The 27,205-nt window shown below is 38.1% G+C and overlaps 2 protein-coding genes across 2 annotated transcripts in view; both read left to right on the top strand.

The window, feature by feature from the left end:
* LOC101467287 (protocadherin-15) overlaps nucleotides 1–27,205 on the top strand; it is a 228,953-nt gene that overhangs the window by 27,604 nt on the left and 174,144 nt on the right. The gene's annotated exons all lie outside the window — the stretch shown is intronic.
* On the top strand, nucleotides 780–7,676 carry LOC106675079 (uncharacterized). Its single transcript, XM_014408908.4, is given in 14 exon segments — nucleotides 780–1,021; nucleotides 1,682–1,818; nucleotides 2,082–2,198; nucleotides 2,200–2,389; nucleotides 3,036–3,118; nucleotides 3,291–3,343; nucleotides 3,631–3,673; nucleotides 4,827–4,897; nucleotides 5,099–5,188; nucleotides 5,317–5,627; nucleotides 5,743–5,921; nucleotides 6,224–6,393; nucleotides 6,923–7,137; nucleotides 7,237–7,676. Coding segments are annotated over 14 exon segments (2,082 nt in total). The 5' UTR covers nucleotides 780–831; the 3' UTR covers nucleotides 7,470–7,676.

Raw genomic sequence — 27,205 nt, 5'->3', positions numbered from 1 at the left:
ATTGTTTCCTATTGGTAATGCCTTTACATTAGCCTAACCACAGCTCCATAGCTAGGCAAATTTAAAGTTATTGTGAAAATTAAGATATACACAAAGAACGAAAGCTGTGGGTGCTTTAAAGTTGTAGTGTGTTTTGCTGGTGCTTTGAGTAACTGCTTATTTTGTTGCTTTTCCTCCCTCAAAACTAGGCTGGAGAAACTTTAATGAAATTACAAACAAAATTAACTGCATTCCATTTTACTTACACATCATGGTCAATCGAATGTGGCCACTAAAATCTACAAAGAAATAGTAATCTTTATGTCTGTTTCTCTACATTTCAGACATAAGCGTACTGATATAAAAAGCTATGAGGGTGCATGGTACGGTGGCCCTGAAGTGCAAATCACACCAACAAATTGCTAAACACAACAACAAAATTGAGAGGCCCTGAAGTGCAAATCACACCAACAAATTGCTAAACACAACAACAAAATCGAGAAACAAAAAAACAAATGGAGAATCACAAAAACAAAACTGAGAATCACAAAAACAAAATTGAGAAGCACAAAAACAAAAGAAGAATCACAAAAACAAATCAAGAAGCACAAAAACAAAAGAAGAATCACAAAAACAAAAGAAGAATCACAAAAACAAATCAAGAAGCACAAAAACAAAAGAAGAATCACAAAAACAAATCGAGAAGCACAAAAACAAAAGAAGAATCACAAAAACAAATCAAGAAGCACAAAAACAAAATAAGAATCACAAAAACAAATTGAGAAGCACAATTACATTAAGAAAACCGGAAAGGGTAGGTACCAGTCGGCAACAGGAGACATCACTGATTGGATGTCCGATCTGTTCGTCTTTGGAACCGGAAGTTACTCTGCCTGTGGCGCATTTCGTTTGAAGAAGAACGGCGGAATGTTTTGTCCTAGCTGTGGGAAAAAGCTGGTTGAGGAGTCGCCGAACTTTTGCAGCGGCTGTGGCGAGAGGCTTTATCACGCATCTTGCATCGGAGACACTTCACTCCCATTGAGTAAGTTAATAAGCATAATAAAATGTTTGTTATTTATTGATTTATTAGCCTAGCGTTAGCTGTTTCCAGCCCATAGCAGACCAGAGGGCTGTTCCACTAAGCGAGCTCAGAAAATCGAGGCTCATTTGAAAATGCACGCAGCTGTCAAAATGACTGCTCAAGACCTTTCTAGTAGTGAAGGTTTGAGGGCAGTTCTAGTGTTAACAAACCTCGCAGCTAGGGTGCCACGGACCAGACTTGTCCACAAGCATATTGCATAATGAATGAGCAGAAAGACTGCAGGTTAGCCTCGTTCCTGGAACCGAATTTGGGGCAATCGAGCCTGGATTTTCAGAGTGAGCCTGGCTTTTGGGATTAGCTTGCTTCGTGGAACAGTCCTCTGAGCATTTCCACAACTGAAACGATAATAAATTAGTTCATTTATTATGTTTGGTTAACTTTAGGAACTAACCCTATTATGTGTCTATACATTAAAACTTACTGGTGTAGAATTGTATTGGTCAATAGTATCAGTTGCATTGTCATTCCTTGGTAGAAATTTTCTAGTGAGATTATTCAGTGTTGTCCTTATTTGCGTGTTGTGTGGACAATGGAATGTTACATGAATGAATGTCTTTAATGTGTGACATTGTAGTACATTTTTCCTTTGTTTCCCTTTAGCATCACAGACTACCTCAAACTGCCCGACTCCAACCTTCAGCACCTTCATAGAATACAGAAAAAAGAAAAATGAAGAGAGGCAAAAGTTTTCTGAAGGGAGGAAGGGCTTAAAGAAAAAGGAAAAAAGAAAGGTTCAGGTAGTTTGGCTAGCTCAGTCTGAAAACAAGTTGAGGTTAATTTTCTAATGACATTCTTTTGTTATTCCTTAGGGGAGTTGTGTAAAAAATGTTCAGTGTAGTAAAGCTATCCAGAATAAGAACAATTGTTTACGAGTAATTGTACATTTAGGTTGTCAGGAAGATCCCTCTTTAGCAGTTAATAAATATTCAAGTTTGAATAGATCTGCTTAGAGTCATATTAGTATCTACTTGGCCCATTGTTCATGTGTTTTTCCTTACAGATAAATGTCGGCTTGATGACCATAAAAAAGGGTGGTTTGAAGCCATACCGTGGAAAAACTATTTTCCTAACAACAGACCCTGACGCTACTGCCACAAGTCTGCTCAATCAAGCTGTTTAAAAAAATGAAGGACTTTAACAAAGATCTAAAAGATGGACCTTTCCTTCTTCTGTATCCGGATGGCACTGAGGTCATTACTGTCCCTGGAACACAAAGACCATTTACACTTGAGGCTTATAAGGCTGAAGTTGGCAAGCCTTATCAAAGAATCACTGTTTTCATCTGCTTGAAGAGTGACTTTGAAGATGGTAAGCTGCTAATGTTTGTTTTGATTTTGACACACATTCCCTTAGTTTCAACAACTGCTAATTTTGAAATTGTAAAATGATAACATTACGCATAAAGCACGCAAGTCAATAGCATACCTACATTAAAATGGTGAATGGCCTGTATTTGATATAGCAACTTCTAGGGTTCTACAACCCCCCCAAGACACTTCACAACAAAACCAGTCATTCACCCATACACATTCACACACTGCTGGTGATTAGCTACAATGTGGACACAACTGTCCTGGGACTCACTGACTGAAGCAAGGCTGCTGTACACAGATGCCACCTATCCCTCCCACTACCACCACCTGGCATGGAGGGTGAAGTGTCTTGCCCAAGGACACAACGACTGTGACAGACTGAGCAGGGCTCAAACCTTCAACCTTTTGATTACAGGGCGGGCTTTTAACTCCTCTGCCACCATTGCTGCCTAAATTAGCTTGTATATGTTATGTTTCTTCCTGGAAACATGAAATTCAGCCATTTTTGGATCTACTGAGTCATGATTTTTAAATGCTAACTTTATGCCTTTCGTATTAATCTATTATTCATGATCAAATAAAGTTTCATACATTAGTATGAATTTAGTTTGCTTAGCTTGATTTGTTTTCATGTTTTGTAGTTGGAGAAAACTCAGACTTGTCTGACTCTGACCCCGAGATTGTTATTAAAAGGCCCTCTGAGTTTGATCTTGCTGATACACTGGTAAGTACAATTTAAATTTTTTTTATAGAGTTTTCTTGTTGTTTAGCCACCACCATTTGCCTCAGTTCAGTAAAACAGTTAATAGTTATATGTGAAATACATTTTGTGTGTGTGTGCGTGCGTGCTCGCTCGCTCGCGTGCGTGCGTGCGTGTGTTTGTTTGTTTGTTTCAGCCATGGGAACTTCAACATGAAAGCAGTCCTTTACAGAAAGCGGCAGAATATGAGTAAGTGATATTTTAAGAACATGTAATCTTTTACTGTTTTTTGCCTAAACTTTTGTATTAATGAGATATACACTTTTGTCAAGGTTAAAGGTTCAAGGTTCTTTATTTGTCACATGCATAGTTATACAAGTATAACACACAGTCATTCATTCTGTATATGGTTTTTGGAACATGGACTACATAATACTTGTATTGCTTGTTTGTTAATCAAGATGCTTAAATATTTTCAAAGTGTCAATTAATATTTTCACAGTACACAACAATAATGCTTTTCTTTGTTCTCTAAGGAAGGGTGCTGGGGATCTTGTGCTTGCTAATGAAGTACAACAGGTAAAAAACTATTTTATTAGTAAAACAGTGCAGCAGACAATCTCCACCGCCTTTACTTGCAATTAGATGACGATTCACTGTTTGCTTATTACATTCATTGTTATTATACAATGCATTTCACATCATCAATTTTCATACTATCAATAGATTATAACATCCACCCCTTAAAGGTACACTAAGTGAAATAATCACAAAGCAGTCTAATGTCTCAATCATGTTGGAAGGAAGGTTACATTGAAACTAACTGTGTATGACTCGTCTTTGTCATCTAGAATCTTCTGGCGCTGATCCGTAGCCATGAAACTCATGGAACGGGAGGAGGGAGAGTCACTCGTTTGTTTATAAAGATAGACTGTAGTACACAAATTTGACCACAGGATTTCTTATTTCATTCTTACTTACTGTACCTTTAGATAATCTATTGGGATAGGAAACCTAAGGTACATCCATCTACTTCCGGACCATGGGTCCCATACTGCTAAAAAAATAGGAGTCTATGAGCCAATAAAAATTATTTTCTGATCCCGTTTGATGTGTATAATGGATTTAAAATATGATGTCCGTGAAGTATATAAACACATTTTGATGCCAAAAAGTGCTTAAGCGACAGGTGGCAAAGGTTATTTTATGTTTTGTTTGAAAAGACGTGGCGAAATGTAAATGTTCGTCTCACAAAATTGACATCATCGAACCAGACACAGAGAAGAGGAAAAGCTTAGTTTTGTTTAGCGAGCTTCGAATCCTTCTTCCAGGATGATGTGGAGAAAACCACTATAAATCTGGCCATGTGATAATTAGCAGCTACGCTGGGGGAGAAAAGCTTCTGAGGCGACATCATATTTGCGACATCTGACTTGTAGTCATTTTAAGGACAAATTTTTACAAGCTAACAAATCTCAAATTACATTACAGACATAGTCGAAACACAATTATTTATTATTTAAATTGAAGTACAACATATGTGTGATTCAGAGAGTAAGGCAAAGCAGACCAGAAAATAACTTTTATAGCTCCATTCACTTCCATTGATTTTTCTTTTGTTCAGGGACCCACGAGCAGACCAGAAGGGGAGGAGACTTAGGCTCCCTATATTAAAATAATTATCAATTGGTCAAATATGAATTTTCATTCATCCTCTTTTCTGTATTTCCAGGTCATAGATTTGGAAGAAGAAAACGATACAGGCACTACTGAATGCCTCACTGTCGAGAGCTCCTGTTACAGGTGCGTTGTATCTTGAGTAATTATTCCAGAGGTTTGCACAAAATATATACACACAATTATTATAAATGTATGTAGTTTGACTCTTTTACATTTGATTCTTCAGAAAAATAAATAGTAGAATCGTTCTATAAAAGTGGAACTGCATGTTTATGCATTTGTATTTTTGCATCTACACTTTGTGTACATGTTTTCACTCTGCAGAAACTACACACAGCTGTTTGAACCGATTGTGATTGATGATGAAGATCCTACTCCTAACGAAGCCAAAGCTGAGCCCCCAGAAGAACCTGTGTTAGTAATTTAAACATTTGAATCCAATTAACCGCCATCTTGTTCTGTACAAGACATCATGCAATCATGAGAGAAGTATATACACCTTTAAAAAATAAGTTTCCCTTTTTTTTTTTTTTTTTTTTTAGAGACACCAATTTGGAGGCACATGAAATTATTGCACATTTGGCACTGGAACTTGACCACAAGAAGGTCAGCAGGTTCAATATATCAAGGTCAGCTGTATGGGATGGAGCCGTTAGAGGATTTCGACACAGCACATACTCTGACAACTACGACATGTTCATCAAGTTTAATGATGATGCTGGCAGCTTTGAAGACGGTTTGGATACAGGTGGCCCGAGGCGTGAATTCCTCACACTTCTTATGGGCAGTCTGAGAAATTGCCCCATCTTTGATGGACCTCCAGAGAGCCGTTATCTTGTATATAATTCAAGAGGTGGATGTTTTCTCCGTAATTATTACAATGGAAATTTTAATAAAAATTGGCTTATTTTTTTCATTAGCATATTTAATAGCAATTAACCATGATAATTATGTGCCCTGTATTACAGCTGCCAGGCAAGATGAGTACTTTTTAGCAGGAAAGATGATCGCTGTATCCATTGTGCATGGGGGACCAGCACCACATTTCCTCTCCAAGAACCTGGTCAACCACATCACAGGGAATCAGAGTTTCAGCGCCACTGTAGAAGATGTGCAAGATGAGGAGATCACAAAAGTTCTACATCAGGTAGAAAATTACCTAGGCTCAGGGAATGGGTTTACTTAGAAGACACTTGGGGCCAGTTTAAAAGATTAAATCAGGATAACAGTTATCCGTGTTGGATCATATCTTGAAAGTAGGTTCAAGGTAGATTCTGTAATCTGAAAGGACAGATTTCCACCTCCCAACAACACAAGTGAAATAACAAATTGATTATTTCTTTAATCCAATGTTTGAATGAATCGTAAAAGTAGTGAAAATTATTTTTGTTTTTCTTACAGTAAACCTTTTTTTTTTTTTTTTTTTTTTTTTTTTTTTTTTTTTTATAGGTCCTGAAAGCTGAATCAGAGGAGTCTTTGCATAATCTTATTTTGCAAAACAGCACAATCTTCCAAACTGCTGGATGCCTCAGAAATGTCAAGCCTTGTGAGAAACAAGCATTTGTGGAGGAATACCTCAGATGGTACATCCTTGAAAGAAACCAAAGTGTCATACAACGGTAAACTCATTACTCCTTTTAAATTCAGGATGGCCAGTTGCTCATCACAGCAGCCACTGACATTTTCAGACCTTCAGATGTATATGAAAAAACTGATTCGGTAGCATCCGGTGATCTGATGAACAACAACTTAATTCCTGAGCCACTGTTGCACGCTATTAACCTTTTGACACTAGAACTCTAATTTAGTATACATTTATTGTTCACAATGACCCATAATAATCAGTCATGCAACATGATTAATTTTTCAGTTATTTATAAAAAGAGGTGATCCCTTTTTCGACACACTTGTTTATTCCAGTGTGAAAGCACTATTTTTTTTTTAAATGCTGAAATCCCAATGAGCTCTTCTTTTTTTTGCTGTCACAGTTAATTTATGAGCACTATTAATTATTTTTGTGTATGCATTTGAAATCTGTCCAAATTTATAATGAAAGATCTAGTAGGTAAAGTCATTTAAACACAATTTAGAAGACTGCAATAGTCATAGCTATAAACCAATTATTAGTTATTTGTCTATCCTTTGCAGATTTAAAGATGGACTGGAAAGTCTGAATTTTTTAAGTGCACTGCAAAAACATTCCAGTGTGCTGGCCCCACTCCTATGCTTCTCTGCAAAGGCCCTGACTGCTTCAGAACTGGAGAGCATGTTCAGACCAGATCTCAGCCCAGCAGGAAGCAACAAGCGGCATAAGGAGGTCCTAACACTTGGCTTTTGGGCAGATTATCTCCTTGATTGTGAAGGTTTGAATGGCCGTTTTTATTTGTTTATAGTTTTATGAAAGGAGAGGTAAGGAAATTAATTTTCTGTAATGTACTACAGTGTTTACTTTCTTCTTTCAGAGAAGGCAACAGCAGTGTGTCTGGAAGATTTGATGATGTTTGCCACAGGGCTGACGGCAGTTCCACCGGCAGGAATGACACCACCACCATGCATCCAGTTAAGTGATTCGCCTTTTCCAGTTGCAAACATCTGTGCAAATACTCTGAAGCTACCCATCTGTGACTCATATGGCATCTTTAAGGCCAACATGGACTTTGGAATTCAAAATGCTCCAGGATTTGGATGTTCTTAAATCAGCAAGGTCATCAAGTTACAGTTACTGAGTTACCCTGTTAAGTAGTGTGCCAACGGCAGCTGAACCTAACACATTCATGTGATAAGCAACTTCCATATTGTTAAACATTTAGTTGTTTTTTCTTAATATTGTGTATGTTGGAAAAGTGACAGAAATGCTGGACACTATTTGTAAATGGTTTTATTAAAGAAAATTGTAAATGTTTCCTTGTGGTTAAATGTTAATATTTAAATTCATGCCAGTTGCTGTATATTATGAACAATATTATATTCAATTTAGCAAGAGGGAAAGGAAACACTACTAACATTAAAAAAATGAAGGAAAAACAGAAGGGCTGGAGCACTCAAGTCCAAAGGTTTTATTAGGTGCAAAAAAAGGAAAGAAACTAACGTTTCAACACAGTGTGTGTCTTCGTCAGAGTAACTCTGACAAATGTCATTACAAACTGAAGTTCAGTTGGTATCTAAAACCCAGCTATGTCCTTCAGGGCCAAATACAGTTCTGTGGCCGATTCCCAGTCTTGTGGCTGCTGCAGTGTGTTTTGTTGTACAGCCTGTTGTAAATATTCCTCAATGTTTGGATCACCACACAATCCAACCGGTAGCCCCTCCTCGGGAAACGCATCCAGTTCCCTCTCCTCAACAGCAAATCCACAGTCTCTTGAACCATATCTGCAAAATGAAAATAGAACAGTGAAGGATTTTTTGCTGACAATATGGAACTATATAAATCAACGCATGCAGTGACATGTTATAAACTGCTGTATCATACTTATGTGTAAAATTATGAATATATATTAACCAACTTAAGCAATAACAACACCTTGCATTTAGTTTGATGCAAAAGGTTAATTCATTTTGTTAAGAACTCAAATACCTGTGAGGCAAGAGATAGAGTTCGTTTGGAATCCCCCCTGGACACGATGCAAGTCTGCTTGGCCGGCTCCTGTGTTTGTTCCAGAGGTCTTTGCATTCATCCAGGGCTTTCTGTAGAACCCCTCTGAAGCAGAATCTCAGCAAGCATTGGTGTTCGTGGCTTCCATTTAAGTTTCCAGAGTCTCTTAGGTCTCCAAACAAGTCCATCCAAAACTGAGACCTGGGTATATAATTAATATTTAAGAATCAATTTAGCTTTGTTCTTGGTCATTTTATAGGGTTTGTTACATTTTGGTCCCATTTAAAACATGCCACAAATGGATGTCAAACAAAGTAATGCATATTAGTTTTCCATAAATATTGTAGCGACCCTGCAGTAATGTTCTTGTTAAAAATGCTGTATTCTTTTCACTCTGTTCTGTGTGTTGATTGTGAGGAGTGGAGAGTTTGGTCTGAGTTTTTCATTTTGTATTGGCGTCGTTAAATCTAGGCAAGCATGCTCATTTCGGCACAACAGCTGACAGTGACCATTTTGAGTTCCTGCAATAAAGTGACGGCTGTTAACGTCTATCTCATCCAACTTTTCAACACGTCCAGCAGGACGCTACTCTATTTTCTTAAATGCATGTAAAAAAAAAAACGATCTGATCAGCTTTCACTGTAGCTTACACCTACCAGACACAAATGTACCCACCTTCCTCTTCTGAAATAAGACCACCATGACTCGATGCGCTGATTCCCAGTAGATGATCCGTAACTGTGGCTTGACGATCCAGCATAATAGTCCGTGTGCGCGTGACGGAGGGTACACTGTATTGCTGCCATAGTCCCATTCTCAGTCCCGAAGTCTGTTCGTAATCTCATTGGTATCACACCAAGACTCTTTACACAGTTTATATACCGTATTTCCCGGACTACAAAGCGCACCTAAATATTAGCCGCACAAGCTAAAATCAGGGGAAAATCCTGTTTTGTACATACATTAGCCGCACCTGACCAAAAGCCGCAGGTGTTTCAATGTTGACTTATCATATGTAAGAGAATATGCACAAAGGGAATTGTCAGGAAAGAGATGGCTGTTTGGAGACATCACTTTTATTAATATTTTGAAAAACAAGTTATGGGTACATATTTGCACATGTAGTACATAACAGTAGCCTACAGCACACCAGAAAAATAGATTCGGACTACCTTTTAGGCTCAGGTGCAGTGACACAGCTTTAACAAGAAGAAAAGTCAGTCATTCACCACCATCTTTCTCTTCTTCCTGCGCACTAAAACCACCAAAGTCCTCTTCTCCAGTGTCGGATACAAACAGGCTCAGGATGGCTTTGTCATCCACTCTTCTTCTCTCCTTCGTTGTCACTTTCAAAACCAAAGAAATCCTCATTGTCAGTGTCAGAGTCGAACACCCTCAGAAGGGCCGTGGCGGTGTCCTCCTCTCCATCATGCAGCAGTCCAGCCCTTCAAAATCCGTTGGTGATCGTGGATGTTTTCACACTTTTCCACGCTGTCAGAATCCACCGGTGGAGTTGGGCATAACTTGCTTTTTGGGCATAACTTGCAAGTTTATCGCCGCTCATCATCCATGACTCCTGCTGAACGCGTACCGCTACTTTGAAGTTTGTTTTTCGCGCTACTTCGTACGGCACTACGTTGCCTGGCGGACGGACATGTGACTAACATGCCACTCTTGAACCCCGATCCTTCCGCCAGGCAACGTAGTGCCGTACAACACACAAAACAAATCGTCTTACGATATGACAAAAATCACGGACAATCCATAGAAAAGCCGCACCTGACTAAAAGCCGCAGGGTTCAAAGCTTGTGCAAAAAGTAGCGGCTTATAGCCCGACATTTACGGTAATTGTGAGCTATAACAGCCGGGTTGTTGTTTGTTGCTCCACACACAAGCCACATCAGTCTTCTTGAAAAGCCATCTATACATCCTGACAGGGCCAAGCCAAAGGGTTTCAGTTTATCATAGCCATCTACATGCCATATGTAATTGGGCCCCATGGAGTGATACGTGCGTCTTGTGAACCTCCTTCGAGTTCTCAAAGCGATTCCTTGAGGATTTAGTTGTCTCAACAGCCTCATAACTACATCACGCTTGACATGCAGCTTGTGTTTTTGTTTGAGAACTTGCCACATGGTCCGATATCCAAACAATTGTCCTGGTCCTCGAAGCTCGGCCAAAATGGCACGCCTCACCTCAGGAAGTGGAGAATAGTTGCCTCGTCTGTACAGTCCAGATTCTTTTAAATGCGTTTTCAGTGTACGCATACTAATTGCAATGTCATGATTACACTTGAGCATATCCAGTATCACCTCGTATGTATGTCCTGAATCAAAATATTCTCGAAGAGCGACAGCTATGTTTGGGTCACCGCTAATGTTCATGTTTGGAAAAAAATGCGCCACAGGCAGAGTAACTTCCGGTTCCAAAGATGAACAGCGCGGACGTCCAATCAGTGATGTCTCCTGTTGCCGACTGGTACCTACCCTTTCCGGTTTTCTTAATGTAATTGTGCTTCTCAATTTGTTTTTGTGATTCTTCTTTTGTTTTTGTGATTCTTCTTTTGTTTTTGTGATTCTTCTTTTGTTTTTGTGATTCTTCTTTTGTTTTTGTGCTTCTTGATTTGTTTTTGTGATTCTCAGTTTTGTTTTTGTGCTTCTCAGTTTTGTTTTTGTGCTTCTCAATTTTGTTTTTTTGTTTCTCAATTTTGTTGTTGTGTTTAGCAATTTGTTTGTGTGATTTGCACTTCAGGGCCACTGTAGCATGGCTCAGTTATTTAAAATTTAACTTTTTTCAAATTTCAATCTCATGAGGCACAGTGCTGTAAAATGCAATTTTAGCACGTTTCATTGACCTTTACATTTACACAACAGCATGAAGTTTCTGTCACAGTGTGTTTTGTCGAAATGGGTTCAGCTTTGATTCAGAAAATTAGATTTCAATCACATAAAAGAAAAATCACCCAAGAAGCACCCAAAACATAGCCTAGTATGGTACAAGGCTGTTCTCTGTATTTGCACATGACAACCTCAGGTGTTTGCAAGCATGTTACTGTATGCATCACTGAATTCACACAGATTGTCATAGGAAGATTGTATTACACTGAAGTAGGTGCTACCGCTGTTTATTCAGCATTTGCCTACTTGTGATTTATAATACTGCACAGTATTTCTTGCTTTTGGTTTATAGCTCTGAATTTGACGAGATGTGGTGTGATCAAAGAAACAATCATCAGGTATTTCTCTCTAAGACTGAAGTTTTCAGGGTTGTGTTTTTTTTTTTTTTTTTTGTTTTTTTTGTTTTTTTTTACTTTATGTTGCATTTATGTTGCCGTGTTTTGTGGCATGTACTACTGTTATTACTGGCTCAAATTAGGCTGCCACAGGCTATTTTGCAGATGTGTCGCTGTACACATTCTCCAAAATTAATGTAGAAATTATATTTTAGGAATTATTTCTCAGCTTGTTCAGTCAGGCCACAAACTCCATTGGTCTTACTGTCTGCAAAACATATGCCACAGCTAAACAGACAAGTAGTCCAAAGACCAGTAGTATCTCCACAGTAAGTTGCTAACTAGCTTGTGAAATCCATTGCTGGAAATACAATAAACAGTTACCCTGTAATCTGCACTTTTTATGTAATTCTAACATGAAATACAAATTACGGAGTGACTTGGTGTCAGCAGAACATTGTTTTTGTTTGCTTGTTTGCTTGTTTTTAATCCCTAAAATTCTGTAAAAACCTAAAAATTATTGGATTATTGGGCTCTACTTTCTATGTTCTACTTAGCTAATCGGTTACACTGTGATTTTGGTCTGCTGACCTAGAGTGGGTCATCTCAGAGACAGACTGAATCCGACAGGATGGACCACTGAGGTTTTTAAAGCATTGCTTTGCTATATTTTATTTATGTCCCTAAGATGATTCACCCTGACATTTGCTGATGCTCTCTGTCTCAAGCAAATCTCCTGCCATCATAAAGCTGCTTGTCTAGGGTGCACTTGGTAAATATTTAAGAGGCTCTCTGTCAGTGTTGACCATTCCCTAGATAATTTGTGTCCAATGCCCCGACTGAGTTGCCTGGACCATAACAATTTTATGGATTATGAAGTTCTATCTTCTCTCTAATGTTTGAAAAGAAGTCAACTACTAAAGGAAATGTTAGAAAAATTATCTTATGAAGTGAGACACATGCATTTATTTACTTGCAAGGAAACAATAGCATACACAGTGAACTTCTTGCTGAGTGCTCGCCGGGGCAATCCAGCGAGTTTTATTTAAACACTTCTTCTAACATTATCCTGGGAACAGATATGTATGTGACACTTACAGAGAAACAGTTAGCTACATGATGTACTAACACATGATTCTAACTGTGCTTTGGGTAACAGATGGTAGAGGAGCCATCTCAAGCCTTGGGAGAAAGACAGAGGAACAGAGAGACGGCGAGAGTGATACATTCCCTCAGCTTACTAATATAAGTTTTGCATAGCTTTAATTTTAGAGAGTGATGCATCTAACCATCTCTTTAAACCTTCTATCCAGGATGGTGGATTTGTGGAGTGGCACAGAAGTGGAATAATTTGCTTTAAGGACCTATTCATAGCCAGCAAACTAGCATCATTTAAACAACTTGCTAACAAATACAGTCTGCCACCATCACACTTTTTGAGATACTTACAAGCCAGGCACTTTATTTGTTCTCAGACTGCAGGCTCAAGCCCTCCACCAAAGCCTACAATATTAGAAACTATCCTACAACTCAGTCCAAACAATAGAGGGCTGATCTCCCTGCTTTACAATAAAATGTTATACTTGAAACATACCTCTTCATCCAAACTCAAGGCACTGTGGGAAGAAGACTTAGACATGACAATCTCTGACAAAACATGGGCCTCCATACTCAAACATGTCAGCTCAACGTCATTATGTGCCCGCTACTGCTTAATTCAGGTCAAAGTGATGCATAGAGCCCATTTCTCAAAATCCAGATTATCTTGTATCTATCCTATTGTGACAGATGCAAAACTGCTGAAGCCTTACTGAAACCGAACATGTACTGGTCTCGTCCCAGTCTCGTTCAGTTCTGGACAGAGGTTTTCCATACCCTGTCCAGGATTCTCAGTGTGATGCTGGCCCCTAACACCCTTCTTGCCCTGTTTGGCATCAGTGGGAATAAGGTGCTTCTACTGGCCTCTAAAAGACAGGTGTTATCATTCTGTTATCATATTATACTTATATTTATATTTCCTTCTTTTTCTTTATTTCACTTTCTTTTCTTTTATATTTCACATTATGGGCGAATTACCCCAAATGTACAGATAATCTGTAATCCCTTTCTTCTCTTTTTCTTTATATGTATAAAGGAAAAACTCTTAATAAAAAGACATTGTTTTTTTTTTTTTAAAAATCACCTAAACCACATTTTCTATATAAGTCGGAATCAACTATGTCAGTGGCTTCATCAAAACAAACTGTTATATTCAGCGGCAAAAATATTAAAAATGAAGCTCTACCTGTGTGTTTAGCTTCAGGATTAAGAATTTGTCAGACATGTGATAGGTTAAAGAGTGTGGTTCATTACTGTTACTGTCCTGATAGTAGATTTTTCATTAAAAATCAGTTAGTTTGTAAATGAAAGAAACAGCTGTACAGCTTGATAATTAATATTTGTATCTTAACTGGGCAAGAGGGATATCCTAACAGTCAGATAAAACTGATTTTAGATCATTGTGAATATTCATATTAGTTTATCTGCTTAATAACATCAGCTATATAAAGTACAAATCTAGTTGAGCATATGAAAAACAGAGATTGTTGTCATTAAATATGTTATAAAATGAACTTTCAAACCACATAACAAAATTCAGTTGATATTTGTGTTGTGAAAAACTCTCTACTACTGTAATTGATGCAAGTTCCTTCACTGTCACCTGAAAGTCTTTCACAGGTACCAGATGTATGCGCCTTTTTTACCAAATGCAAATTACAACCCACGTGTTGAGAAATTGAATTTCTCTCTGTGTAGCTCACTTTCTGTTTTTAACGGTCTCCTCCTCTCTCAGTTTCTGCCATGTCTTTGTTGTGTAAATAGGACAATTCTAGTGTTGAATTTAGTTTTCCAGCACTTCAGAAGGTAACTTCTGCACACAAACACACACACATCAATTTTGCACACAAATTTGCAATCTTCTTACAGAGTAGCAGGTTGTGTGTGTGTGTGTGTGTGTGTGTGTGTGTGTGTGTGTGTGTGTGTGTGTGTGTGTGTGTGTGTGTGTGTGTGTGTGAACTGAAGAACAAGTAAGAAGGAGAAGCAAGATGGGATAAATAAAGAGGCAGTGGTGCAGGAAGTGGAGCATGTACCACCATATAGGTTTAGGTGGTTATGCTCCAAGTAGCATGCTTGGACAGGTAAAGCCAGAGACCTCAGGATCTTATGGTGTCTGGATGACTTTTTGCACCATTTCGGAAACTTGCACATTTAAAAGCTTGCCCTAAATGAGAAAAGCCAGTAAAGGTGCTATGTGTTGTAAGGCCACAGCTGAGCCAAAGCCACTGCCTTCTTTCATTTCATTTTATGATTAATCATATTTGCTATTGTTGTCTGTCAAAACAGTCCCTCTTGCTTCATGGGATTTCCATCTAAATAGAGGAGAGGGAAAAAAGTGTGCCTTTGAGACAATCCAATTTAGTGCTCCTCTCCAGCTTTACTGTAACACTAATATAATCTCAATCCTCAAACCCCGAATTCATCTCTCTTACACAACATCCATCAGTAAATAGTTTCCTCTGCCTTGGATCCCTTAGTGGGATGTTAAAAACTGCAGCGTGTTTATGACTGTTGTTTCACTCGTCAATTTAATTTTGGTTCCAGCATGCAGAGCACAAATGGGGATTGAGGGAGGCTGTGCCATCTGACAACCTAGCCTTTTCTCGCTGTGTGTGTATGTGTATTAGCACATTGTAACACTTGCCAGATTGACTTACACTTTTACCGGAGAGTTAATTTTTAACAAGTTCAGAAAACATACAACCCAAGTGGTGCGTGGGTGCATGGCACACAGCAGTTTTGAACCAATTTGCAATGAAATTATCATTTTCTTATTTAGAAGTGAAGGTCACTGAGTGATTGCAGTTATTTTATTCTATTTCTTAGTTCATGGTCATTGTGTGTGAACATTTTATCTTACTGTACATTTAAACCACCATGGTGCACGCATCCATGACAAAGGCCACTGTATGAAATATGAGTGGAGATAGTCAAGTATTGTATAATATATTATATTGGAGATATATTATATATATATAGATATAGTGGAGATAGTCAAGTATTTACCACTATTTAATTCCAATAAAATTGATTCATGTTTTTGGCTGCAATGTGACAAAATGTGTTCAAGGGGGCCAAATACTTTTGCAAGTCACTGTAGTTGCTTATGTATGATGTATGCATATTAGTAGCATACTAGGTCTTCATTTGTCTTGGTCCTAAAAAGCACATGGCTCCATAAACTGCAAAGATATCGTTCTACAACTGCAAAGCATTTTTGAAGAGGTTTCCTTTAATAGCCTCCTTAACTGCTTCTTGCTGATAGCAAAGAAGTTGTTGTTCATGACACAAAACCTCATATGATTTGCTCAGCACTGGCTGACCTGGTGGTACCAGGAAAAATAAGTCTTCTCTCGCAACCCTAATAAGGATAAGCGAAAGAGAATGGATGGATTGAAAAGAGATAGTTATACTTGTGCTTATTTTATTGTTCTACCCCTGAATGGGAACGAAACTGTCCTCCATGTTTTTAAGGTGTAACCTATCATTCAAGAATACACTTTCTTAATTGTAGTAATTGTGTGCTATATTGATTCACCAAGTATAAAGAGGAGGCAGCCTTAGAATAGTAAACCAGTTTGGGTTATAAAGTGTCAATGCCAGCAAATTAGTTATGAGCAGCACCTCACATTAAAATGAAAACATTTTCAGTGTTAGAAAGATATAAATAACATTTTATTATAGTTTAGTTTTTCGTAGTTTATTTAGTACTAGAATGAAAAATGCATCTTAAAAATGCCTAGTTTATGGTCCAGTAGTTGTAGAATATGATCATGAATAATATGTCAATGGTAAATAAATCACCAATATGCTATTTATATACACGTTAATATGGTACAACTTAATTTCCCAAATATTGGATGAATATTTAAGTGAATTATTATTATTATTTTTTTTTTTTTTTTTTTTAAACAGTAACTAGTTCATGGGGAACAGATTTACCATAAATGCCAAGTTATATACCAAATGTGGTGGTGTTATATGCTCAGTCCTTATCTGCTCATAAAATGATGAAAAATATTCAGCATGCAAAAACTTTCCTTCACAGTAATATTGAGAAAAATTGGCAAACATGGCCAACATAAAGTCGAGAGAGCTCTTGCCACCTTTTTTTTTTTTACAGACAACACTAAGGCCATTGACAATGAAAATAGCTGAGCCAAAACAGTCAATAGGTTTAGAGTCATGTCAGGGTAGGTTGACCCATACAAAGTAGGAGGAGCAGCCGGCAGCAGCACATGTGCTAATGTTTGCACTGCTGCACACTAATACATTAGGAGTGCTAATGAGATAAGCTACAAAATGACTACAGAAAAATGTTAACAAAAACTTGAGCTACTGTGTTACCCAATGTGACACTCATATCGCCTAGCCATATTGGCCAATATATTTGTCTATTATTAGGCTTTTGTCATTCTTGAGTATTGACATTATTATTATTATTATTATTATTATTATTATTGTTATTATTATTATTGTCTTAAAGAATCTAACTGTTTAGTCAGTGACCTGATTCATGCAGTAAAGTGATATTATTTATTTAATGGGCTATGTTGAGCTTAAAGTCAGAGTTTTCTGTGAAATGAAAGAACTGTCTTTTTACCCAGCTAAATCATCCCAATGACTTAATGTTGAACACATAACGTGGTCGAGAGTAGTTTATGTTCTGAGTTTTGTTTTAAAATCGTCTGGCAGCATCACGTTTCACTGATTTATTTTATTTACAGCATGTTTTAAGCGTAACATACATTCTCTTCTGGGGGAATGCATTTTATATGTACAACTTGGTAAGCCATACCTTGCTAAAACCACTTAATGAAGTGTCACATTGTAACGGGAATGTATCAGTGTGTGGTGTACTGCTGCTAAGTCTCTTTTTCCACTGTTGAAATTTGAGCTACTAGAATCCAGAGCACACACCAAGAATACCTGTTCAATCAATAAGATTAAATTCAATTTGATCTGCTAATAAAATAAAGTGATGTCCATGCCTCTTTTATTGGGCTACGAGACATTTGATGTCTAAATAGATTGAGTTCAAAGTTTCGGAGCTCCAATGTGCAGCTGGACCTGAGTAATAAACAGCACCACTGAGAGCACACTCATCAATAAAATAGCTTGAATTAAAATGTTATTTTTATCAGTCTATGTGATAAATCCCAAAATGGATTTTCTGCAGCATTAATCTTTTATCTTATTTGCAACAGTATGGTGTTTCACTGTTATACAGTGTTATACACTGTTTTGTTTTGTTTTTTGTTTTTTTTTATGTGAGCACGCTCAGAGCTTGAAGCAGAAAGCCTAGACTGACAGAGAAAGCTGACAGCCACTGTGGTGATACGTGTTATCTCCAACTCGGTTTTTAGGTTTTGTCAATCCATATTGTCTGGAATCTTAACAAAACAAGATCACAAAGATTTAATGGATATGCATTTATAATTTTCTTTTACTCAATATAATTTTCAAGTAATGTTCATTTCAGTGAAGCCCAAGAAATGAATGAAGAAATAGTTTGCTCTTGGTCTGAAACTATTCTGTTGTGCCTTCAGTTTGGGTCCTTGCCGCGTCACCCATATCTGATTTCAAGTGTCAGAAGCATTTATGTGTATCTTATAAATTATGTATTACCTATCTTGTACAGACATGTACTGGACATCCACACTCATGGCAAAAGCGGGCATCAAAATGCGACTGCTGCCATGGTTGGTGTGTTTGCAGGTGGAAATAAAAGGGTTATCTTGCTTCTATGTTGGTGGATGATTGGAATAAAGTCTAGATTTTTAAAAAAGATTCAATTTTTAATTGAATCTGGTTTTTGCCAGAAACTGTTTGCTAGACATTCAATTTCATACAAGAAATCCAATTTATAATTAGCTCTCTGCCTACTGGGCAGAGGTTAGGAGCCTTGTTCAGGGAAAGTTTTAGAGCTGTTGTTGTCTCTTCCGTCCTCTCTGTATTGGCTCAAACTTCTTTATCTTGGCCCCATCTCCCCATCTTAGTCTTACCTCTCGATAGCATCTACGTCCCTTATCTCAGGCATCTTATCTGTAGTGCCAGACACAAGGAATCGAAATCCACAAAACTGAGATAAAGGCAGAACAAGACTCCCAATTTCATAGAGGTGAAGAAATGGAAAATAAGCTGTGCACATGAGTGAGGAACAAAATATTAAGTCTTTTCTGCATTTACAATAGAGCTCAGTACATGCACACTGTGTGTTTAAAATGGGGGGGGAGAAAAGAAAAAAGTTTTCATCTGTCAGTCATCCTGCTTAACAAAGGTGTAAATCTGAATTTTAAAATGAATTTATTGTTTAATCATTTTTATAATGGTTTCTACTCTCCCCTTTATCTATATTCCTTCAAAACATCCTGAATCGTGTATTGATTTCACGGAGTGATAAAAGAACACCGTGACATCTAAAAGATGAGCTCTGACACCAATTAGTGTCCACAGAAACTGCTTACTTTGGCACTTAATTGATCCAAGTTTCCAAACTTGTTAAGTTTTGATGGATAATAAGCACTAGATATGATTCTGTCCAGTTTAAAAGTTGAAAGCGTATGCCAGTCTCTTGAAGAGATCAACTGTTCATTTAGGTGCTAATGGACTCTCTAGAGGTATGATTGCCTCTGGTCATAACAGTAATAAACTCTGGTAGCTGTCAAAAAAGTTCTTTTCCCCTTGGTTGCCAAGATTTACTCTAAAGACGAGACGAAACAAACAGAAGAAAAAAATCAGTAAGGGCGAACATTTTCATTACATGCCTCTGTTGGTTTCTAAAGCTTTTGGGATTGCTGGTAACAGATTGGGTTGTGGTGCTATAGTCCCCATGTGATCCAATTATCAAACCCCTATAGCTTTTCCACCCATCTGAGACATATTTTACTAGTATCTGCTCCCACACAGCTGCAGGGCAACTAAAAGAAAGAATTACAAGTACTACATAAATAACTTTGCAATTGTTTTCATTGCAGGTGCAACCAGTTAATACACTCCTAGCAGAATTGTTCTTATGTGAAGAGACCAACTCTGCTATTCTAAAAAGGCTTCTCTGAGTGTTCATACTGTAGCATAGTTGTTTGTTTTTTCTTTTTAAAATTTTAATGGGACACCACATTTTTAAGCATACAGCAGGTAAGCGACAGCTGATTTCCTGCTTGAGTAGGTGGAGGTGAAGATCAACTAAAATTAATAAATGTCAATATTACACTGAACCTGCTGGGTGTATCTAAAATGCAGATTTTTGTAATGGAAATATTATTTTGTATAACATTTGATGTTTCAGTGCTGTCTTCATATCATGTCTTCCCAAGCTAGCAAAATATGAATTAATGCAAGTTTACATTCTAAGACATACGGCCTTATATAAGCAAACTGCTGCATTCGACAGGTTGACTTTGTTTTCCTTAGTGTCATCCAGTGTAGGCAGCTAAAAGCCTTTTTTACACCAACAATTATTTCTTGCAATGGAAAGAAGTATTTCTGAGCCGTTTCAGAAAAAAGGCAACAAAATGTTACCTGATTCCAGGTATGTTCAGAACCTCTAACTGTGGATATGTTTTAGTGTATTTACTTATTGGAAATTCATATAAATGTTTAATTTTATCAGACTTTGAGCTTGAATTTACATTCTTAGACTTAGCATATTTCCCACCTTAGTGAAGAGCAAGGAGATGCCCCACTGTGGTATTTTGAACAAAGTAGTGACAGTTATTTTTAAATCCACCCCCTGTGCAGAGTTAAGCCTGTGGATATTCTGTGCCGCACTGATGAGTTAGTTGTCTTGCTCTGAGCTCGACCCCCACTCTTATAATTTGATTAAAATCACATCTGAATGATATACTTAATAAGAACAAAAGAAACAGCAATTACATTTTTTTCAGATAGTTGAGGTGTCAGTATTGGCCTCACTTCATTATTTGTGTATTAGATTTGGCAGTATTATTTATATTCATGCTCTTCTGCTTTCACTTGCTCATAATGTTTCTTTCTTTCTTTTTTTTTTTATATATTTCTTGTTCACTTGCTTTTTGACCCACCTCTTTATTTTATACACACACACACACACACACACACACACACACACACACACACACACACACACACACACACACACACACGGGGAGAGAGAGAGAGAGAGAGAGAGAGAGAATGAATGAGAATGTCCTGTTGGCTTTCTCTGACCTCTCAATCTCCCTGTGGCTCCCTCCCTCTTTCTTGTCTGCTGTCTCAGTTGCTCTGACCTCTCAATATCACACAAGCTGTCAGTGCCAAACTATGAATGTCCCTCGACACTTATTTGACTCAGACACCCTTCAGCGTTTCCATTTGCACACAGCCAATTTCAGTTTTTATAGAGGGCTGGGTGGCAGCTAGTGTAAACCCTGCAGTCCAAATAAGCCAGAGTAGAAGTAATAGTAACAAGTGCCCAAAGCTGAATTATGTGAGTTTGCCAGTATGTGCCTTTGTCTGTTTTTTTTTGTTTTGTTTGTTTGTTTGTTTGTTTGTTTGTTTGTTTGTATCTCCATCTTGTAGCAATTTCTGCTATTGTACTAACTACCCACGATCCTTTCAGCTGACTGGCAAGTATAAGTAAGAACTTGCTAAATGGATTCTGCAACTGTACTGTAATTCTTCCTTAACTGTAAAAGTTTATGTCATAATAATAAACTATTCACAATCGAATTCATGTGCTCATGAAGGTGTTTGCAGAAAGCTCAACAGTGGAAGTGCTTTGTTCCTTTACACTTATAGTTAAAGGCTTTCTTTCAGCACCATGGACAGCGCCAACAATTTCCACAATGATTCAACTACAGTGGCACTACAGTGTAGCTAACAACCTTGCACACTAATTCAAAATTCAACTGTGCTATTTTTTTTTCCCCTAAATAATTGCTAGCATAGGACTCTTCTCACTCACGGTTGAAGGCCTTGTGCAGAGAAAAGTCCCAAAACTTAAAAAGTTTCAAGGAAAAAAAAAAGTGTCTGTAAATGCAGGTTTTATGCTCTTTTGGGAACTGCATTATGAAGTCCAGTTCACATAGCTCCAGAAAATGTACTGAGAGAGGAAGAGACAGAATTTGTCAGTGTTCCGTCCTGTGCTCAAAAAGCGAGCCATCCCTATCATACCCTAGACTTTCTTCACGCATGGTTTCACACATCACCACAGGCTTCTCATCTTTTTCACCTGTGGAACTTGGTGCAGTACAGGCACTACAAATAAGAAGAAGTGAAAATATTCATTTATTGGCAATCTCATTGTAGTGGTAACATCAGCCTCTAAAATCAACAACATGTACACTGCTTATGTGAACTTGCTGTTAAAATGCAGAACTAAGATTTTGAGCTCCTCAGTTGTTTTACACTTGGGAGTTTCTGTCTGGAATTGTAGATGCACGTGCACATCTATGCACATGTAAAAACTCCCACGGGATTGCCTAAAGGGAGCTCACAGGCAGAGAGGATTTAGGGACTGAACAGCTGAGTGCATACGCACAGACCAGGGAAATGATGCTTTACCAAGAAGAATTGCTCAATTTGTCCCAAGTTTACAAAAAAAAAAAAAACTCGAGATGAAACTTGGATTGTTCTACTGCACATATCTTCATGCTCTTGTCTTTTACAAGGTGCATAGCATTACTGGAGCTGCTTCTTTAACAAGATTATTCAGAAAACGCTATAAGAGCACGACTTAAATAGGTAAGGCAATATCAAACAGATTTTTGAGAGAGGGCTTCCAAGGAATAGTGTTCATTTTCTGCTTATTTGAGTATGACCACACTCTCTGAGCCTGCTATCTAAATGATTTATTGTGCAAGTGATTCAATAACTTGAAAAGAAGTACACACCCCACCAGCTGACTCCTCAGTACGAAGGAAGCATCAGTTCTTGCACTTTCCATGTTTCCATGTTAACCGAATGGCTGTTTGAATATCAAAATTGATAGCGCTGAATAATCCTGCAGATGGTGTTTGGGTAATTGTTTGCCCACCAACTATCCAAGTTTGGAAACATCCATTTTAATATGTTGGCAAAATTCAGTATGGAAACAATGCACCTTCAACCATTCAAACAAGGGGAAAAAAGAATGAGTGAGTATTTTCTTGCATCTCCTCTATGTGAGAAAAGAAGGCATTCATTGAGAATAATTAAAGCGCCGCTGTCTGTCATTTTATGCAGTCTATATCTGCTTGGCAAAATCAGTTTCTTCAGCTTGAAAGAAATGACTAAAGGTGTTGTATTAATGCAACATCACTAAAAGGAATTACCCTGTAGAAGGCTTGCCTGCTTAGTGATTGAAACTTCAACTGAATACAAATAAGCAGTGTGCACCATTCATAAAGGAACCCTCAGGCTTCCCCGGCTATACAGGCAAAAGCCACAAACATTGATACAACTCTGAGCATTCCCAGAAGAATACATGACACCTCAAAGTCAACTCAACTGCTCCTGGTTGGTTATTTATTTATTTATATATTTACTTTTTTGGGGGGGGGGACTGCATAATTAGTTTCAAATGGTGAAACCTTTGGAACTATTATATGAATTATGCATTACTTGTCCAACTCAAGCCCCTTCATAGATAGATATAAAAACATTGTTAGCATGATATTTACTCATTATCTGACGTACTATAACCACTTAAGCATACACATTTATGATACATACAACACACATAGAAACACAAACCTGGATATGTATGATGTCAGTTTGGGGATTTCTCACTAAGAAAACTTCACTGGGGTGTTGAGACGAGAGCGTTTCCCAAGAGCAGAATATCCCTTAATCATGCTTCTCTGAGGAGTTTCTACAGTCCTGCCTGAACTCTGCCCCCTCGTTTTCTTTGGTGCAACAGAGAAAAGATGAGAAGGGGAGTTATTGTGGCAGGCCCTGATTATAAGAGAGCTTTTGCTCAAAGCTTTTCTTTAGGTGGCTGTGGCTCAAGAGCTAAAGTAGGTCCTCTGCTAATAGGAAGGTCTGTGGTTTAGATCCTTGGCCCTACTCTTAGTCTATATATCAAAGTGTCCTTGGGCAAGCTGCTGAACCCTGAGTTTCCCCTGATGCAGGCATGTAGTAAGAAAGCGCTTAGTGCCCAAATTGAGTAGAAAAGCGCTACATAACTTTAGTCCATTTGCCGAGTGCTGGTAGTCATGACTTAACTCAAATTATCTCTTCATGCTGATACGGAAACATGCCAGTTAGAGCTTTTTAAACTCAGTTTTGAATTTCAAAAGCTGACTACATGTGTAATAATCTTATCACATCTTAAATCCTAATAATGGGTCTGATGTGCCATTTAAAAATGGGTCTTTTAGATTAAAATCAGAAAACATGAAACGCAGAACTGAAGCTGCATTCTTTTGAAAAGGTGGTTGGTACTTATGAGTTTCACACAAAATTACAGGAGAAACATTATAATGAGGCTTGTGATTGTGAAAGGTTGAAGAACATCTGATTCCATTTATTTATTAAGGATGCAGTTTAAAGTTGTTTCAATTTCAAAATACTAGTAAATGAGCCTGTTTGCTGAGAGTTTTTTTTTCTGTTCTCACAGGTCAAGCATGGATATGCTTTCTGTTCTGTAAAACTCATAATGTGGAAGCTCTTAAAGCCCTATTTTTGACATAATTTCACTGACAATACTGGTGATGTTTCAAAACTGTGGCAACACTTTTTTAGTGGATAACATGATGCAGGTGTCCAGGTGTAGGTTTGATCTTTTTTTTTTTATTTCTCTCATGGATGGGACTGTGACTATTTTCATCAGTCTGTTCAAATGTTTAGAGCATCTGTCTTGACTGTGATCATGCATGGACTAAAAAGTATTAAATTTAATTTTCATTAATTAGATGGTTGTGATACTCGTTTCTGTCATGTAATTTGACTTTGTTATGACTCTATTGTGCCTCTCTGCGCCTGCTAAATGGAGACAAGCTGTTCTCACCAAATTACATCTGCTGTCTGAGAAAGATAATTTCACATTTTTAGAAGAATTGTCTAAAATTTCATCGCTGTTGACATTATCTTTGCGAACAAGACCCCCGCCCCCTCCACAGCAGTGTCTCTTGTGTAGAAACTGTTTTATTGAATATCTGTGCAACCTTTAGTTGTGACTTATTCGGCACAGTAGCTAATTAGAGTATATTGATGGAAGGCTTTTTGTTGTTGGTTAAGCTGTAGGGAAGAAAAGTCCAGCGACTGTTGCAAAGTGACAGGTGAATCATAGCTGACTGCCTCCAGTCAGGGGTGTCATTTCTCAGCACCAATTGGTGCAGACAGAGCAGAATAATAGATTTCGCTCAGAAATAATCGACAGCTGACAGTAAATGGCTTTTGTTGACCTTCAGAAAGTGCAGGTTAGCTATGTGAGAGAATGGCTGTGCATTTCACAATGTAATAAGTTATGGATTAGTTTGACCTTAATGAGAAGATAAGGGGACTTTTTTTTGTTGCTGTTGCTTGTTAATTAGTTAGGTTTTTCCGCATCATCCTTTATCATCCTGTTGAAGATGAGTCTTTTTCAGAGAGTACTGACCCAAGCTGGCCAGGTGCATATCCAGTAAATATGGTGGGAGGAGGGGCAACTGTGCTTTAGCCGGTCTCACCTTTCATGACCTCTTGTAATAAGATTACCTGGTTCACACGTCATGACTAGAGAGAGACAGAAAGGGGGCAGTTATCTCGCGGTGGAGCCAGGCTAAGGTCCGGGTGGAGTGTTGCTGTGCCTTGCTGTGACTGGTTAAAGAGATCGGGGCAGCAGTGCTGATGTGCCCGCGCGAGGGGGAGGCTGTAGCTGCACTGACAGCCGGCATTGGTGGCTCCTTTCCGGGCACTGGAAGGATTTTTGTTGAGTACTTCTTAAGCCGAAACATGGTAAGCCGTCTTCTTTATGTTTTGGATGACTGTCATTGTGATTTTAAATTTCCACACTGCCTCGGAGCACCGCACGCGTAGAACAGTGTCTTCACTGCGCATTGGTCTTCTTTTACCATGAAATAGGAGCGTGTTTATGTCACTGCTAGTATTTCTTTCTTTTTAAAACTGTATTATAGATGTTCCCCAACGTGACGCGAGTAATCGATTAGAAAGGCGCAGTCGTTTACCTTAACTGCCCATTGATGTGTACCGCTAATCTCCGGAGGGTGAAGTTTTCAAACACTGACTGAAAGCAGCATCTCTCACTAATATTAGCTAATGCCTGTGGTTAGGTATGACCTGTAGTTTGGCTGACTGCGGCTGTGTTTTTAAAAATATTTCAGTGATCCAGTTGTTGATGAGTATGATTACCGTAATCACTTAAATTGCGCGGAGTTTCTCAATTGGACAGCTGCAGTTTTCTATTAGCTGACTTCCCCCCCGTTCTTTCTTTTTTAATCTCGCCTCATATGCATATCAATAACGGTATTCTACATGAATATTCATACAGTAACTTCCCCCTGAGTGTGTGAGAGGGAGCCTATCGCGCTGCAGGAGATAATGCTTCAAAACGTGATTCACTCATTCAGTCTATTCAGTGACTCACACCACTGACTTGATCCCAGCATCTACTCATGCAAGAGTGTAGAAACCTTTTTTTGAAAATCCCAGTTTTTATCAGAACTTATTCATTTTAAGGGCTAATTTTCAAAATGCATGAACGACAGTAGAAGTATAAAGCAGTGCAAGTCCATATTATTGTAAATGGCTGTAGGCTGTAGTCCAGTTACTTGTGAGACCTAATCACTCCATTCTCACAAAGCATCATCACAGCCTGCTCAGCCAGTTTGAATTAAATTATTATTTAAGACCCTGATTTTGATCATTCTTGAACACATTCGGTGCTAAAACTATATTCATGTTGATTTTTGTTGCTCAGACTAGAAATGGACTTCTTCCTCTCTCACAGCAGCAAACAAACAGCTGTCACTGATAACATAAATGACAGCTGTACTCCCTTTAGTGACTTCAGTGGCTTGGCTTACTTTGATGCTTAAATGGAGTGAACTTCATTGCTGCTATTAGTAACACCTGAGCTGTTCTTGCTATGACAAGTCAAGTTCCCTGTGAAGACGCAGTGCTGTCCAATACAGTTTACTGTCTTATTATTAAATCTTTTAAAATGTCCAGAAAAGGCTAGCAAGTGGCCTTTGAGTTAAGATGTTTGCTTTAAACTATAGTACTCATAGCTTTAAATGTGCATGCCACAGACTAGCCTTTGCATTGTTGTTTTATTTGTAATCCACTGGTAGTTTAAATTGAGGCAGGCAATGGACTGCAGATGCATAATGAAACATCTGGCCCTGCATTTTTGACATGCAGTGTCTTTATGTGAGCTTGCAAACTTGTGGTCATGTGTTTTTGATTTGCTCTGTATCTCTTCTTTCAGCAGAAGTCAATTGTTCTGTTGTTTTTCAATAAGATGTCTAACAAACAATATATGATTGGATGACGGAGATCTATAAAATATTAGTTTATCAGGTGCCTGAGAGGCAAGTTATGCTCCATAAAGAAAGTAGTATAAAAGCAA

Source organism: Maylandia zebra, linkage group LG13, assembly GCF_041146795.1.
Source record: "Maylandia zebra isolate NMK-2024a linkage group LG13, Mzebra_GT3a, whole genome shotgun sequence".
In the NCBI taxonomy this organism is placed as follows: Eukaryota; Metazoa; Chordata; class Actinopteri; order Cichliformes; family Cichlidae; genus Maylandia; species Maylandia zebra.
Note: the sequence above shows the minus strand (reverse complement) of the source record. Positions and strands in the feature narration are given on the sequence as shown.